Below are 18,419 nucleotides of genomic sequence, written 5' to 3'. Positions count from 1 at the left end.
CGAAATATTTCAGTTAAGGAACTATGCCTCCAGGTCTCCAGGGCATCCTTCTGAAAAGACAGAAAAAAAATCAGTAGAAAAAGAGTGACTATCAAAAGAAAAACATTTGGTTCTGCCCTATGGTTCTTACTCAGGTAAAACTCTTCCTGGGATAAGAAATGAGAGCAAATTTCAGCATATAGGAACTGGAGAATCCTGCCTAACATACGGATAAAGTAACTCCCAGATCTATACATTTTCCAGGAGTGAACACATTTTATACATACCTTAAGTAACCGACTTGTTCATTTTACGGAGTGAGTCTAACAAGTGAAGAATGGTTGTGAATGTACCATGAAGCTGGCTCAGCAAAGGCTTTCCTATAATTAAAATACATCTGGCTCTGTTCTGAGTGGGAAATCACAGACGTCTGAATGTTTTGAGTATTTCCTTATGCACAACAGCAGTAGAAAAACTCCATATGCCTTAACCCATCAAATTCTGTTCACCTTAATATGTGGATAAATCAGCTGCAATAAGGAACTTTAGTCTATCATCTTTGACCCGAAACTGAGGGATTCAAAGCAAAGACGACGGAAATGATCATGGAAAGTCTGAGAGGCGCAGAGCAGTGCTCAAATCTTTAGCACACTGGTGTCAATTTAAGTAAGCGTGAAATAGCTTGATGTGCTTCTCCATAGAAGCTTGTGACCGCCATGGGCACTGCTCTTTCTGGTGCCGCAGGAATACCTTCCAGTTCCACAGCTACATCCTCCAACAGCCAAAAGCGCCACAGAGCAACAAGGGAGTGCGTGGCTGTGACTGGGGAGTAGACATTGCATGTGTCTTTGTCCTTCACCCTTCTCAAAGGGGCAGACTTGGGTCAGGGGGCAGCGACAGCTTCCTTACAGCAGCCTCCTGCCCTGGAAAGGGCGGTGCTCCCTGGCACCTCTTTGGCACGGTGGCCGTCCAGATGAGCAGCATTGGGGGCAGGTTCGGTGGTGTGCAGGCCCGCCGAGCTAGGAGGCCTGTGCCCGTGGGGAGCTCGGGGGCGAGGGTGTAACATAGTGCTGTGCCTCAGCCTGCCGTGGAGGGGATCAATCCAGCGTGCGCCTGGAGAGGGTGCTCTTATTTGGATTGCCCTCTCCCTTCCTTGCCTGCCTTTGGGGCCTTTCAGCAAGTCCTCAATGTCCACCCCAGCTGTGGGACAAGTGACAATTGGGCTCTCCTTCCTGGGAAGCCCCAGGAGGCAGCTGGCGGGCTGCAAGGCAGGAGAGCAGGGAGTGATGGATGGAGGACTGGAAAGATGGATGGAAGGATGGATGGATGGATGGATGGACGGATGGACGAACGGATGGGCGGATGGCGGGGCTGTGGCTGGGAGGGGGACGGCTGCCCGGCGGCGTGGTGCCGGCCCCGGGGGAAGGGGTGGGGGGCCGGGTGGGTGTGACCCGCCCTCCCAGCCGCCGCCGCGGCCCGCCCCGCTCACAAGGTGCCCGAGCCGGAGAGAAAGCAGCAGCGCCGCGTCCCCGCCGCCGTCCGCCGCGCCCGCCCCGCCATGCCCAACTTCGCCGGCACTTGGAAGATGAGGAGCAGCGAGAATTTCGACGAGCTCCTCAAGGCGCTGGGTGAGGCGCGGGGGAGCCCGGCGCCGGGCAGCGGGCAGCCCGGGGCTGTGTCCCGCGGGAGGGGGGCACGGCGGGGCTGCAGCTGGAGCCGCGCTCCGGTGCCCGGTGCCTCCAGAGCCGGGCACCCGGGAGAGCTCCGCGCGGGGGGAAGCCGTGAGCCCTGCCCGGGCAGGGGCGATCGCAGGCACGGCGCGGTCAGCGCCTCACCTGCGAACGCCGGTGGCCCCGCCACGGGGAGCCGGGCTGCCGCTGGCCCGGCGGCGCCTGCCGCGCTCTGCCACGGGGATCCCGGCGAGACCCCGCGTTTGCCGTCTGCAGCGCCTGCCGCGGAGCCGCAGCTCCCCGCCGCGGCGCGCTGCGCGGAGCCCCGCCGTCGGGCTGCGCGCAGTGCCCCGGGGCCGCCCCGCCGCTGCGGGCGCCGCCGGCCTCTCGCCCCCCTCGGTCCCCGTGGTGCTGGGCGAGCTCCAGGGCACGGCCGGCGGCTTCAAGCTCTGCTTCCTCCCCGCTTCGCCCAGGTGTCAACGCCATGCTCAGGAAGGTGGCGGTGGCTGCCGCCTCCAAACCCCACGTGGAGATCCGCCAGGACGGGGACCAGTTCTACATCAAAACTTCCACCACTGTCCGCACCACTGAGATCAACTTCAAAATCGGGGAGAGCTTTGAGGAGGAGACGGTGGATGGACGAAAGTGCAGGGTAGGAGGAGAGCTGGGGTGCATGTCTGTGTGTCTCTGTCTGTGTGTTACCAAGTCCTTTTTAGATGGGACAAACACATCTGCTGCCAGTGTCCCCAGACAGTGGCATTGCTGCCCTCCACCTTCTTTTTCCCAGAAACACTCTTTGGGGGTTCTTGGTGGTCACTGCTCCTCTTGTCCCTCGTCCAACATTCTCCCTCTTGCAGGGTAAAACTGAAATCTGAAGGCAACAGAGTATGGCAGGTCCCAAAGGCAGAGTTCGAGTACTTGCTTGACAGCTCCTTGGCTGGCAGCAGTTTGTCCAGCTCATTTTGCTTCCCTCTCCCTTGGAGACCTCAGCTACAGTGAAAGCTCTCCCCAGCCCCTGTCCCTGACGGGAACATGGGGAACGGTGGAGCAAGAGAGACCTCAAGAGTCAGGATTTAGTGCATAAACCTGACATAACTTTTGTCCTAAACTGAATCAGCTGAATTCACAAGCAGGACTGCAGACTGTTTGTAGTTTGGGGCTGAAATCCTCTTTCATTCCCTTGCAAGTACATGTCTCCAGTTTGCTGATCAGGTAAGTCTTTAACAGTGTAAGGCAGACTTTCAGCTAGTGTTATACCAGCCATAATTACACCATCTCCTTGTGCCGAAGTGTATTAGAGGGAGTTCACTGGGGTGCTTTGGGCTTGATTCTGTGTGTGAACCCTGCTCCTCTACCTTTGTAACCACTTCTATGGCTATGGAGGGGGCTTTAAGTCAGCAGCCTCTGACGCCAGCTACTCAGTGCTGTAGATATATGGGATCTGGGGTATGGGAGAACTGGGCTGTGATCATAGCTGTCTTTTGAAAAAAGTTATCAAAGGCACAGGTTAGTTATCCTTTCCTCAGGCACTTTACTCTCATGCGTGTAAGAGAAATATATATAAAACACTTATAAAAGAAGTATGAATAAAGAGTATCAGAATGTAGTCCCAAATGAGAATGCAGTTTTAAAGGTATCCTATGATGGTGAAATAATCTACTTTCCAAAATATGATCTCTGCTAATTCTTGGGCTAGCTTCTGAGACCATTTGCACCACTAAAAATTCAGAACTTACTATCTCCAGTGCAATTGCTGTGAATTTAAATTTATGAAAAAGGGAGGCAGATTCTGGGAGTCAGTGAACATGTAGAACATCCGCTTGATCTCTAGGATGAGTTATTGTATATATAACAGTTTGTTCAGGAAATGTTGCTGGCTTTCTTCATTTATCTTGTTCGGCAAAAGTAGTGTTTTAGTGTCTTCATGCATAATGCATATACAATAAGTGTGACCCACTTTCTAGAGAAGGATTTATTGCTGCAGATGGAAAAACAATAATTACGGCTGTAAGCTATGAAAGTTGGAAAAATCTGAAAGAAATGTGTTTTGTGAAGTAGTAAATTTTTTCCATGTGTTGTGAAATTATTTATAGTCCACTCTCAGGAATGAGTTGTACTGCTGTGTGTATATAACCAAGATGTGGCCACAGAGCAGCAACTGACAGATAATAAAATAATACTTCAGAATGTAATTTGCAATATCTGGCAAAATAGCTGACTGGTGAGAGATTTTGCTACACTTTATGGGGTGGAGGGTTTTGTTCTGCCAACTAACTTGATCCATTGTTCATACAGACAAAGAGCGAGTCATATGTAGTTGTACTGCAAGGCATAGCTTCTATAACTGCCATGGCTCGTTGGCTTAAAAAAACCTATTGTTTTGAAAAAATATTTATAAGGTAAACAGCTAGTTTTAAATCAAAGTAAAGTTGTTTTCCCTTGGAAAGTCTGGGAAGTGTTAACTTGAATTTATGCATACATATGCACACACACATGTACATGTATATAATCACAGACTAATGAATGTCTCCCATGTGCTAGTTATAAAGCGATTACTTGCACATTCATTACAGGGCATCCTTCTGCACAGCTGTTGTTCCATTGCACTGTAGAATAATAGTTCAGTGCTAGAATGAAAAGCAACAGAGTCAGGGCTTGCCTGTTTGTGAAAGCTAAACAAAATCCTATGGGTTTTTTTTTTTTATTTTTCAGTGGTTTCATAGTCACTATTGAAATGCTTTGAAAAATGCCCAAGGGTATTTCAGTCTCCAGGCCCACAACCTTAAAAAAGTAATATTGCAAACACTAGAATACTAACAAAGTTTCTTTAATTTAGTTGTGATTTATTCTAGTTTGTTAGCACAGTAAGTGTTTAATATACAGTTAACTTGGCACAGTGCCATACAGCATGAAAGGTTGTAAGTGACAAATACTGCATTATTTATGACCACAACATGATACATATGATTCTTTATGCTTTTACACTAAGGGGACTCTGTAGTGATAAATAACATGTCAGATCAAACCACATGTGTTCAAAGATGCTTGGGAATGTAGACACTGTATTATTACATGTTTCTAAATTATACTTTTCAACATCAAGCATTTTATGAAAACTGGGTGGCTTTTTAATTTGGAAACAAGTGTAGATTTACACCGAAAAGACACATTTACAATTACTTTGTTATTAATATATACCTATTTCCAAAATGCCCCCTCATACCTTAATTTTGATTTTACCAGTTTCCACTGATGTCTTTTTCCCTTTGCCTTTATCTGTCTATGTGTCGTTGCTCCTTTACTGCAGCAATTATTCTCACTACTGCTCATTGTTGTCTCTCTGCCTCACACTGCCAGGGAATATAATTAATGTTATTCCTAATGGTTTTCTTGCCTGCAGAGTTTGGCCACTTGGGAGAATGAAAACAAGATCTATTGCAAACAAACTCTTATCGAGGGAGATGGCCCCAAAACATACTGGACTCGAGAATTAGCTAATGATGAGCTGATTTTGGTAAGAACCTTGAACCCAACCAATACATGCACCATATTAACAGTTTGTTGTTACCATGTAGTATGACTTACTATTTTTCCTTACTTAAATCCACGTGGAAAACTACCATTTTCATAATCCTCTACAGTACAATTCATACATCACATTTTTTCCTTTCTTTTTAAATATTTTTTTAAGAACAAATGAAGATGTATGCAGGTTCTCATTTGCATTTTATTGCTATAACTTTTGCCGTACTTTCACTGGTAGAATAATCACAAATGGGCCACTTCTGCTCAGTAAATTCATGTCACCACCAAAGAATTTACTTGATTTATTGCAAATTTTCTCTGGTGAAAGTGAGATCAAGGCATTTAACCTCATTTCTGGAGAACCTTCTTTTTTTAGGCACGTGCATAATATGTTGCTTCTTATCCGCAATCACATGGTGTATAGCAGGAAAGATGTGGCATGTTAGCATGCTCTAATCTCATTCTGTTTATGAAGAACGTATAATTCCTCCCCCATCTCTGCCACCTTCCCCAATTCCTTGATCATCTCTGAATCCAGTTCAGAATTGCTGTCATGAGTTTCACGGAAATACACCTATTTGCACGTTTTCTGTCAGCCAACATCCCCCCAGTCCTGTGTGACTTTCCATATGGCAGCAGGGTTACTGTAGGCATTCTGAGCAGCACCTCTGCAACTGCTTCACCATTTATGCCATGAATCATGTGCAGTTTATTTATTTATATTGTACTTATTTCTGTTAGAGTTGAGTTCTCTTCACTGAATCTTTCCTCAGTAGTCCCCCTACATTAATGAAACAATATCCAGAACTGGATAAAGACACGGTTTCTCTGAGTTACAAGTAGCACAGTTCAGCTTGAGTTCAGAATCATTTTATTGCACATGTTCTTACTAGTGAATTCTGGACAAGTAGTTGATTAGACTGTTACGCCTCATCAGTTTGGGCATGAAAGACAGGCTGCTGGAGTGACGGGTAAGAACACATCAAAGCAGGGAGGTTTTATTTCCAACTATCACACTAACTAAACCTCTGCACTTTAAAAAACAAACACCCTCCCCAATGTTCCTCTAAAGCAGTTGGAGCTCTGTTTTTAAGATTGCATCTGAAACAAAAACAGCACCCAAACCTAACCAAGTATAAACAAAAAGCTTTTAAGGTGTTAATATTATTCCAGACATCTTGGAACCGTTCATCCACCCCTTATGAGGAGGTGTATGCTGTTAGTGAAATCACACTGGTTTCTATTGAATGAATACTCCAATTATGGATAATTTCTTTTGACTCAACCACTGGAATTCTTTATATTATCAAAAAACTTTAGGAGGCAAAGTACTTTGTGCTTCACATCTTTATATATGATGCAGTTGACAAAATATATTTTCAACTATAATTTTTCCAGCTTTCTAACAATACATTTCTGTAGTTTTATTATTTAAGCAACAAACTAGTGAGGCAGCTGTTAAAGAAAGTGAACTGCTCCAAGCAAAGCAAGAAAGCCAGTCATAATACTATTGCCTCCTGCAATCAGCAATGTGAACTTACCCTGCTGGGGAAGGAGAGTGAGGTTGGTTAAGAAACCAGAGCAATTCAAAAATTATAAAGCCATCTAACCTTTTTTCTTGTATAATACCATCTGTTGAGCTTTTCTGAATTAATTATTTTTCAAATTAGGATATAAATTAGAAAAACATCCTTCTTATTAAGATATTTCCATTCATAGCAATGCAATCACAACTTTTGATAAGTGTTTTACTGGTTAATTTCCTTGCCATTAAAATATACACATTATTTCTAATCTGTATATATCTAGATTTAACTTCCAGTCATTACATAATTGTATAAAAGAACCTAAATAGTATGCCTAAAGTTTGCTGTTGCAAATACTTAACAACACTGATCAAGCCACCTCTTGGAAGAACCTTCTTGTTGTTAAGCTAAACCATTGGAAAACCTTGAGCCCTTCAATATAAAGCAAGCTTTCCTTGAATCATTCTTTCAGTGCTTCTATAAACCCCTTCAACTTATCAATTTCCTTTCTAAACTATGAACACCAGAACGGCACATGCTGTTTTGCTAGCAATCACACTAGCACCTGATGTAGTGACTTCATCTCCCTACTCTTATCTGAAATTATTCTGATTTATATGCAAAGACTTTGTTAACTCTTCTTTGGGAAGTCATGCTCAGCTGATCATGATACCAAGTAATTTCCCTGGTTTCTGGTTCCCCAGACTGATCCCCTTTCCCTCGCCTGCAAGTTGGGACTATGTTCTTTGGTTGCAATGTAAGATTTTACCATGGCCATTATGAAAACATAGTGTTTGCTTCCAAGTGATCCAGATCGTTCTCTCTGTCTTTTACTATTTAATGATATGCAATTCCATTCTTCTGCCTCTTTTCTGGAGCATAATGGCCTCTTTTGCTTTATTAAATATTAGGGCATTACTTGGTCCTCAGGACAAAGATTTTCAAACCCCTCATGACATTTGATGGGACTGAATGTACAAATCTTTTAAATACATGGTCAACATGTTCAAAATCTTCTGACACCGTGAAGCTCAGCAATGAGGTGTTTCTAAGAGTAATGGTGGTGAGTGTGAGGTCTGTGGTCCTTTGGAGAAGTTAGGATGGCCAAAATGAACCCTTCTGGGAGGCAGCAAAGGATTCTAATGTTTGGAGGAAGACAGAAGAGGGTAAGGGAAGCTACATTTCTTGTCTGTGGCCCCTAATTTTAGAACCCCAGAATATTCCCTCCAGCCCATTATTTGGGCTTTAAAAGTTAAACTACCTGAAGGGATTGGCTGAGGTGTGTTCCTCAACTATTAACAGGGAACAAAGTAGGAACAGGAGCTCTTAGCGAGAAGACCTTGTGATCCCTTTTGATCTCTTTCCTCTCAGTTATGTTTGGGTTTTTCATCACTCCAGTGAAGACAGATTCAACTTAGATTATTTTATCTCATGCTTGGAAATTTTCCTTGGATCTGAGTCTGCAAACCCCCACTTACATCTTAGTTCTTCAAAACTAAGATCACAGTGAGAAGAAGAGATCTTTCTTTGTCTTCTCCTTTCTTTCTTCTTGCATCCTCCCAGCTTTGTTAGGGTTCTTTAGGACCTGAAATTCATTCTCATTCAGTTTTGCTGCCTGTATCACTTCAAACATTTAACAATACCCATCTTCACGCTTCTCAAACCTCCCTGCTTACCTAAGAAATATTTTCTGTTCCTTTACTCTTTCTCATGTGCTTTGGTAAGCTTTCCCTATTTCCATTCTGGCAGAGTGCCTTAAATAAGCAGAAGGAAACCACATTCTTGTGAACTTCTAGATGTTTGCAGCTGGGAAGCTGTCTTTTATGGGGCATGTAGCAGTTTAGGAACTCTGTAAGGCTGATACTCATTCTCACAGTCTCTGCTCCTGTTTCTCTATCCAAAGAAATCTTTCAAGAAGTCTTGAGTCTCCTTCTTAGCTATTACATGCCTTTGCAGAAGAAATCAAGAAAACTCATACCCAATTTGGAAAAAGTTGCAAGAAGGAATCTAAACTGTTAGACTGAGGCACGAATGGAAAAAAGGCTTGGGGCAACAGGCAGGGGGTAAGGAATGAGTTTTACTCTGCTAATATTGGCTGCATAAATGTTGGAGCTTTGCCACATAATTTTGATCTAATATGCTGCATTGCTTAGGGGGTCCATTAGATTATGACATTTTCCTAGTGGAAGGATGTATTTTTTCCCCAACACAGCATGTTAAATAAAATGCATTTATTATCACAAATAATAAAGAAAAAAATCAGTGTTGAATTGTCATGACTACCACAGAGCTAAAATAGAAACCATATTACTGTATAATTATCAATCTTTCTTGCATCCTGGCAGAAGAATTCCTTATGTGCTTCAAAGATACTCCCTTGGAACAATACAATGGTGTTCCATGTCACATCATGTCCTCTGCTACACAGATGCTGGGAACACACTATTTAGTTAGCAAAGGTTTTCTTTACCTTCAGGTACCAGTTAAGTCTGCCTTAAGTTCTCCTTAGCTCCTTGCAGCATGGAGAATGAGATTACTCTTACTAGTAGCATAAATAATATTTGACTCATACAATGGCAGAGGTAGGTCTAAAGTCCTGTTAGAAAAAGAGTCCTTTCAGCTGAGTAAGGGAAGAAGGATCAAGCTCTGCTGTATAAAAAAGGTGCTGTGAATGTGTTAGAACATTGCAACTGCTTTCATCAATGCTGTTTATTCTAATCTCATCTGATGCACTTGCTGGGATTACAGTGCTGCATTTTTAGAAGCACTGAACAATGTAGGTAAAAAAATTACATGGAATATGCAAGCAAGGGAGGGTGAAAAGGATAGATCCCCATCAAAGTCCACATTTGTTTGTCTTGACTGGGTCTTTAGATTCCATTGTATTGTACTTTAAGACTGTAATGTATACAGAGAGTCAGAATATCTGTATTTACAACTCCACATTCATAAAGTATACTTGGATTAGCACTTGAGCAATCAAGATCAGAATATAACACAAAAGATATATTTCCTTAACTTGTCTGAAAAGTAAGATCTGGCATTAAGCCTATTCTAATATGCTTTTTCTTCCCTTTTCTTTTATACTCTATAATGTTTTTGCTGTTGCTATGTGTTTTTGTCAGGGACATTAATGAGCCATCAATCACTTGTGTAAGTCAGAAGAACAAAAGGTCTGCTCTTACAAAGTTAAAGGATGCTGCTTCCAAATGTTAGCTATTCAAATGAGAAACATTTATATTCAAACTTTATCTGCATTGCTGCTTTCATAGCTGCTCATGCCTCTATAGACTTTAGTTTAACCTGTAACACACAAACATTTTAAAGTGGATGATTACTGAAGAGGGGCTTTAAAAACAGCCTCAGACCACATTTTACACAGTTCACGTATCACACAGGGATTCTCAGAATCAATTATAGCAAGGGTCAAAGATCAGAACATTAGGGGGGGTTTCAAGCATGGTTTCTATTCTACATTCCCTCCCCAGAAAAATCATGCCATAGTTGATTAAAACTGGTGAACTGTGGAGCCCAGATGAGTGAGTGAACATTTTTTAAATTATATTGCTGGCTCCTGAAATTAAACATAGTAGGTGAGAAGGGTCAGTGCAGATTTGGAAAGGTACTTTGCAGCTGAATGCGGAGATTTGTGATGTGCCTAAGCTTTGTATCGAACAACGTTAAACTAAGTGTTTAACTTTTCTATAGTTTTTGGAGAGTGATCTTAAATAAAATCAGTTATCAAAAGGAAGGCCTACTCATACTGAGGTCAGTAGGGGGTTTTGCTGCAGACCCCATTAAAGCAGCCTTGATAAAAGTTCAGAAGCCTGTAATAACGCTTACGTATGTGTTGCATGGACCTAATTGCTTTAATTTACTGTTTGCCATGAGCAGATTTACAAGGGGGCTTAGGGATCTGCAGCCCTTCTCACTAGTATAGCCTGGTCTGGGTCACATCCCAAACATATACGCGTTTGCATCTTGGATGCATCTGATCCTGTATGTAGCCTCTTCTAATATCACTTGTAGCTTAGATGTTTGCTGTGTGCTGGCTTTCAAGACTACTACTGGGAGATAACATTGTCTCATGTTCTTACCTCTGTCATTCATTTGCTGCATGACTCTGAGGAAACTGTATAATATAGTTCTCAAACACAAATATCAACAATTAGGTACCTCGATAAATGACCTGATTTTGCATGGTCCTGTCAATTGATATCCTGCAGAAAGTGAGGTTGTATGTTGGGTGATTTGCTATTAATATCCAAGTATGAAAGTGGGGGCTGCACCTTCCATGACCATGGCCCCATAATGATCAACCTCTTTCATAAAACATTATGGGATTCAAGAGGAGAAAGGTTATGTATGTATGCAATATGCCTTTATTGTGGATAACATGAAAGTTTGCACATGAACAAAGCCTCTTCTGAGGATTCATTTAAGTAATATCTTCTCCATTTGTTTGCTGATGTATTCTGTCTTCCTTTTGCAAGTTGCCTCTGCAGGTTGGTCAGCCACGAGCAGATAACAGGGGATTTCTGCATACACTGGCAGAAGTGATCTTTCCCAGTTGATTGTTTCAATGACGGTCTTCCTAATTATATACTGTGTGCTTCACTTATCACAAAGGCTTCTCAGCAAATGTTGATGAAGAAGGCCTTCAAAAAGCAGATTTACTCATACAGTAATATATTACTGCCCTGTAATTCTCTTGTAATCTCTAATGATGTCGGTGGTCATCAGATTGTGAGTGAACTGAGAGAGGTCAATTTATTGGATTATCCCCCTGTGCAGGGCTTTGTTTGCAGTGTGCTTTTGGACTCTTAGCTACAGATTATGACAAGCTAAGTGAAGAAAACAATCCTGTAATTTTCAGTCATTGCACATTTAAAATCCTGTTTTAGGTTTAGATAGAAGCCTTGCCTTGTAGCATTTTGTAAGATAAGTGGGACCTTTGCAAGCTGATGAGAAGGTGGTATTTGAAAATCCTGCATCTTCTCCTTAAATTTGAATCACAGTTTGGTAGTGTTGCACTTTTTCTTAGTTGCTCTGGTGAAACTTCACCACCAAATAGCCAGGATTGCTTGCTCTCTTTCTTTTTATTAGGACGTTCTCCTTTGGGTCATGGAAATCTTTAAAGTCTGCTGGTTCTGACAGGAACCATCACTTCTTTCCAATCTAGAATTAGAACCATAGACACTAAACTGCTTCATCCTACCCCTGAATACAAGGATTTAAGTGTGAAGAATAACAGAGTGACAGCCTTTTGATTTAGACCTTCCCTTGATCTTGGGTCCAGCTGTACCTTAGACATTTCTGTGAGTAACCACAAGAAAAGCAATGCAGCAAGTTTGAACACCTTCCTCTTTGCTTTGTTTAGCAACATTTAGTGGAGTTTTATCAACAATGCTAGTAAGCTACAATAAGATAGGGAAACACCTTTTACATAAGTCCACATTTAAACCATGTACATAACCATGACAATCAAAGCCATTTATTTATGTGCTTCAGTTTGGAATTAGGTCACTAATCATCTGAATGGGTATAAAGTATGAAATCTAAGTGCTAAAAAATGCAGCTTATTCCTGAAGCAGGTCAGAGGCCACATAACCTAGCTAGGTCTTCAAGGAAAGGATGCCTGGCTGTTTAAGAAGTGCTCAGTGGCTACATGGTACTCCAGAGTAATCGTAATTGGGCTTTGCATGCATTTTATCTCTTTACAATCTAGATTTAAAGATATGATTGTGTTAAATTATAGTGGTTTTCCAGACTGTGAGACTGATGTCTTGCAGAGAATGGCATTCCTTGTGTATAGCAACTAAGACTACTACGTGTTTGGGTTCCCCAGGTATGTCCATGTTTTCTGCACTTAATTTTTATCCTGACAGAGCAATTTGAATGCAGTCCTTCGCCTGAGCTTTTCTAGAGTCCAGAAGCCCAGCTGGAGCTGGATGTTGGAAGTACAAAACAAACAGCCATTGCGCTTTGTCAGAAGCGTGTCAAGTTGTGACCCTGTGAGTGCACAACAGTCAGTCTGTGTGTACATACAGTGGACTTGCTGCCTCTGCAGTGCATTCTGGATGCACCCATACTGCTGAGCTTTCCCAGAAAGTTACTATTTCTTTTTTCTTCCTCCACAAATTTTTATCTTTATTTTCACACTCCCTGCTGTGGGTCTTGCAAGGAAGCTGCCAGCTGGGACTGCACTGATGTCTTGGGAGCAAGCTCTGCCCAGGAGCGCAGTCTCAGAACTGGACATTAGAATTTCACCTACAGTGGCACCCTAGGATAGACTTGCAGCATGGATCACTTCTATTTCAATGTACTCTTCCCTGCAGTGTTCCCTCTCAATGCAACTGCTGACCTGTTGTGAGAATAACTGCTGTTGCACAGGCTTAGGGGAAGGAGTTTGTCTCTTAATTTCCCCGAAATGATAGACATAAATTTACTGGGGAGGTTACAAGAGTTTTGGCAAACTGCTGCTGCAGCCTTTCTCATTAGAACTGGCTGATGTGGCACCCACTCACATCACAAGATGTGGCTGCATAGCTGTGCAGCTCCAACTGTCAGACTGGGGCCGTGCCAGCTCTTGAAGAACACTACACAAAGGCTGTTTTACTATTATTTATGATTTGTGTTGAAATAGCAGCGGGGGACTCAAACTTCACTGTGCTTAGCAGTGCCTGAATGTACCATAGAAAGACAATCACTGTCACAGTGACCTTCCAGTCTCCACGGACAGCCTCAAGCCCTGGATGGTCTTGACTCTGACTTGCTTTCTCTGGCAAAGCTCCTGCCGAAATAATTTCACCTTTGTGTATAATTTTGGAAATGTTGAAGGAAGCCATAGTAAGGGTATTTGCAGGTGATGCCGTGGGCGACAGAGAACTATCTGCATCCTTTAACGTTCATTTTCAGACACTTTAATGTATAAGCTAAAAATGTGTATAAAGATTGATATAAGCTCTTTATATGCATAAAAACAAAGCCTATATCTCCAAAATACTAACAGACTTTTCTCCTCAATAAAGTGAACAAAATATAAGCCAGAGTCAGTTTTAAAGCCAAGTTCTTTCAAAGACGTGTTGGCCAAAACAGGCGTAGAAAGCATTAAAACAAATAAAGTCCAGCTGAATTTTCATAACACACTGGGGTAGGTCTTAATTATATTTCTCAGTGAGACCTTGGCAGTTATTATAGCCAAACATCCCACCTCACAACTTGTTAGTGGCGAGCTCGAAACTGTCTGTCAGTGTAGCTGAACATGAAGTTTTTTGCAGTCATTATTTCCTCGCTCTTGAACCCATTATTTGCTTCATTTTTAATTGCTTTCTTAGATTCCACCCTGCCAGACCTGAAATTACATACAAACACTCTGGGGTTTAGGTGGCTTTCTCAGGCAGCTGCCACAATCGCTGTCCTGCCTATGTGTCCTGATAATCTGTACTGCAATATTGCTGGGGTAGAATTGCCTTTGAAGTGCAGAACTACACAGCAATTTAAAAAACGCAGGCTTTCAGGTGCGTATCTGAAACTCTGTTTCAATCAATGGTATAACATCATATAACACCAACTCTAAGTATCTGGAAAATCAAGGTACTCTGAGGTACTGAATCTGGTATAAGAAATGGGATGATAATGGGACATAGTCTGTAGTAAGTCAGTGACTTTCAGATGTGTAGTGATCAAACGTTTGTGAGATCCCACAGGTGTTTAGTCACGTGAAATGAGTTTGCACTCCACTACATTTTTCTCCATTATGTGCCCTCATTTCAGACCCTTATCATGGTTAACAAATTCACTGGTTAAGGTCACAGTATCCTGAAAGAAGGTTGTGATTGATGCTGCCCACATTCCAGCTTGGGAGAGAGGGTTTTGGTATCCTAGCATGGTGTGTCAACATCTTGCAGCAGCATTGTGTTTACAGGTTATAGGTATACATCCTCCTGGTCTTCAGCATTGCTCCACTGACTACTCTGATTTATACCTGCAAATATCAAAGATACCTTTTGAACACGCCATCTGAATTCCACCCTCAGCATTTGCAGTTCAAAGCGCTGCAACTGTTTCTAAATATAACAACAGTACATTCCAATTTCTCTTTCTTTTCTCATGTTTATTTATAAATGCATGCCAAGAAACTATAGAAAAAGGGAATTTCTGTGTCATTTATCATTCTGACAAAATTCATCGTGCCTTGGAAAAAAGGTCACTTACATTGCATTTCTCATCCAAAATTACTCCTTTCTTTACTCTCATCTGTCAAAAGACATAGAAAAAGGTATTTTTGCTGTAGAACTAGCTACTATAGTAAAAATAACATTAAAAAATGGTGTTAAATGTTTGCTGGTTCCATCTCTTCTGATTGATTTCTATTTCTTTTCCAGACCTTTGGTGCTGATGATGTTGTGTGCACAAGAATTTATGTAAGAGAGTAAAAACATCAATTTACTTCTCATCTGGGATGAAGTGGAGAACTGTGAAAATCCCCAGTATACTAAGTATCTGTGTGTGCTGTTACTAATGCGGTGTTGTATGTGACCGTGTGTGTTATATCTGAACCCATATCCTCTGTTAAGTGTATTTTGCTTTCATTTTTCATTGCAGACACTATTCCTTCCCACTTTTATGCCATCATTTTTTGTGTCTGCTTTGTATTTTGTAGTTGTCGCTTGCTATGGTTTCATCAATTATTAAACTTATTGGGCATAACTCACAGCCGTTTTGGGGTGTTTTTAATAGAAAACACAGCAGTGCTTTGGTTCGGACTGAAACGCTTTTTACCCTCTTTTGAAGTCAATGTGGAGTTTCACTGCTGTTGGCTAGCACTATGCTGTCAGGGAACACCTCCTAAGGGCAACACAAAGCGCAGGAGGGCAAGTGAATTGCAAGGCCTTTCACAGAACTGCAGGCTGCTCTCTCAAACCCAGAGCTCTGCTTCTTTCCTTCTTTCTGTCTCATCTCCTTGGGAGAGATGTTGAACAATTCCTGTATCCCGGGATTGCTGGGACTGTGATTCAGCAGAACCAGGCAAGACAAGGAGAGATCTTTACCCTCTTTCCTGCTGCGTCTCTGCAGAATGCCCAAACTTTCCCTGTTGAGATGCTCATTATCCAAGTACAAAACCCAGCTGTATCTACAGGACAAATAACATTGTGATCATGACTAATACTTACTGTCATCACACCCAAGCACCTCAGGCCCGGTCAGAGAGCCAGCAGAATCTGACAGACTTTACTTGTTTGGGCCGTAAAAAGATAAAGGTGAGGAAAGCTGCTTTTCTCCTACCTTCTCACCTGTGACAGAGAGAACTTCTGATGGCTTCACTCCCCCCTTGCTGTTACAGCTCTCACTTTTGGTGACTCAATGTTTCATTCTTTGAACAACCAAGTATTTCACAAACCAGGGCCGTAGTTCAAGAATGAAAGAAACACCAAATTTAATGTATTTATTCTGGCTCAGAGTTCTGGCCACAGCACTGTCAAGTATTAGATTCAAGCTGAACAGACATTGCTCTAGTGAACCAGAAAGTCTTCTGTTCTTCAGCCTTGGAAATATCTGGAGATTGAGACGAGGAGCACTACTTATTTCAGTGCAATATCCAAGCTTATCTGACCAACTTTCAGCTTTGCAAGAATAATTTATCTGCTTCATGTCACCCAATCATAGAAGATTTTTAAGAGGATCAGTGTTAGCAGAGTAAATGCCCTGTTCACTGGACTGTGCTCAATATTCAGAATGGGAAAGTAGGTCCAAATCTTGATCGTCTTGGGATATTCATGGGAAACAAATTACTTTGTTTCTTCATCACTCACATAGGTATGCAGAGGAGTCCCCTTTGGTAGGACTGTCAAACTGCTACACAGAAATCAGCCCCCTGTTCTATACATTGCAGTGTGAGCTACAGCAGCACAACAGGAGAGAAACATACAACATTTTCTCTCTCCTCTGGTCTGACAGGTCACACTTTCTTTCTCTGCCATGAGGACTCAAGATACAATATTGCAGTTGAAAAGTGGGATCTTCTCCTTCTACACTCTAACCTTAAGCCAAACCCTGTTTCCAAGACCTTGGTTCAGTTGGTACCAATTAAATACACTGCATGTTATCTCACATTGAAGCATAAGCTGAAATTAGTTTATTGTGGTTTGGACGCAGCTGAAGCTACCCCCTGGTAAGAATGAAACCATGTGGGGGAATGACTGATCTATCTTTATTTTCTATCTTCTTTTAAGATTCAAATTAAAATAGTTGGGTGTTTTTTTTTCCAAACAAATTCCATTTCAGGAGTATCTGGACCTGCTTGTGCAATCAGCCATGCCAAAGAGACTCCATAAAAAGTGCCAGGCTGAGCTAGCTCAAAGCATCTCAGTGATGCAGACAAAACTGTGTCTTGCCACATCAAGGCTAAGAAGTAAATAGCACTGTGTTGCCGGACATGCTGGCACATGCCATAGCCCTACGGCAACAGGAGCCCGCCAACACTGTAGAGTGCTTTGCCTCCACCTCCCAGAAGGTTGGTGGTGGATGTGGGGGCTGGTACAAGCTGACGAGGCAAGTAGTAGAGCCAAAGCTGGTAGGTAGCAGGGCTGTTTTGCCATTCCAGAAAAATGTTACTCTTAGCAATTACCTTTTCTGCCTGTGTCTAAAGCAGCCCTGATGCACGGTTTGCAAAGGTTCAGCAAGGTATTGACATGAACCTCACATTGTCTAGAGCAAGTGAATGCATTTAATGGAAGCAGTGATTTCTATGTTTCATTTCTAGGAAGGTTCATGCTAAGCTGTTGTGCTGCTCAAGCACATATCCTTCAGAAAGCTTTCCCATCAACTGGAAAATACCAAGTCAGGTTTCCATCCAGTTGGCAACTACTATCCAAGTAGTAAAGCATGAGCTGTGTAACTGGGTTGTAGAGGTTATGATTAAAAACAGGCTTCTGAGATATAAGCTACCCTGCATAACTGGGAACTTTCTTCTTCCAGGATTGAAACTGTTCCCCTAAGCTTCATTTGCAGTCTGGCATGACAGAAGTTCCTTTCTTTAGTAATTTCAGTGTGGAAGCTTCACCACTTGATTGCCTTTCATGGAGCTACATTAGTTACTGGTGCATGAGTAAATTCATACGAACAGAGACTACAATTGGTCCAAGGTGTTAGTTTTACGGCTCATTGTTGAAACACTGCAAAGGCCAAATTGCATTTTGTGAGTCCTCCTGGATTTAAAAGCTCTTCAAATCTAGGCACACAAGGATTTGGAATGATTTTGCTGGCCAAAAGCCTTGCAGTTGTCTCCTGCCTTTCTTTTCTTTGCTGAGATTAAGGTCCTTTGGGAACACGGAAGTTGAACAATGCCAGGATGGCCAACAGAGACAGTTTTATCCACTTTTTGTGTAAAAAATCATGAATTCACCCCTCCCTGGATGAGGTGATGGAAGCAGAGTAGAGTTACTATAGCTGGCATCCACAAAAACTTAGTCTCACAATGTCTGAGTGTTAAAGAGTTGCTTAGCAGAATAGGATCCTGAAAGCGTCAGGCGGCCGCTCTCTGCACATAGGAGGCAGGGACTTCTTTTATAGGCAAAGGTGCCAGGTCAATGGAGCACCTAAGGGTTACATAAATGGTTTGTTGATTACTTGATAGCATGTGGATATCTGAAAAGGGCCCCAGGGATTTTATGGATATTGCCTTCCAGATTCAAATCAAAGAGACACTCTCTGCCTC

The 18,419-nt window shown here is 42.3% G+C and overlaps 1 protein-coding gene across 1 annotated transcript; it reads left to right on the top strand.

The window, feature by feature from the left end:
- Positions 1 to 1,537: 1,537 nt before the first annotated feature.
- CRABP1 (cellular retinoic acid binding protein 1) lies at positions 1,538 to 15,138 on the top strand (the record flags this gene model as incomplete). Its single annotated transcript, XM_082321375.1, has 4 exons — positions 1,538 to 1,607; positions 2,123 to 2,301; positions 5,050 to 5,163; positions 15,088 to 15,138. The coding sequence occupies 4 exons, from the start codon at positions 1,538 to 1,540 to the stop codon at positions 15,136 to 15,138; spliced, it is 414 nt and encodes a 137-aa protein (XP_082177501.1).
- Positions 15,139 to 18,419: the final 3,281 nt, after the last annotated feature.

This window comes from Platalea leucorodia (assembly GCF_965183815.1).
Source record: "Platalea leucorodia genome assembly, chromosome: 9".
Classification (NCBI taxonomy): domain Eukaryota; kingdom Metazoa; phylum Chordata; class Aves; order Pelecaniformes; family Threskiornithidae; genus Platalea; species Platalea leucorodia.
Note: the sequence above shows the minus strand (reverse complement) of the source record. Positions and strands in the feature narration are given on the sequence as shown.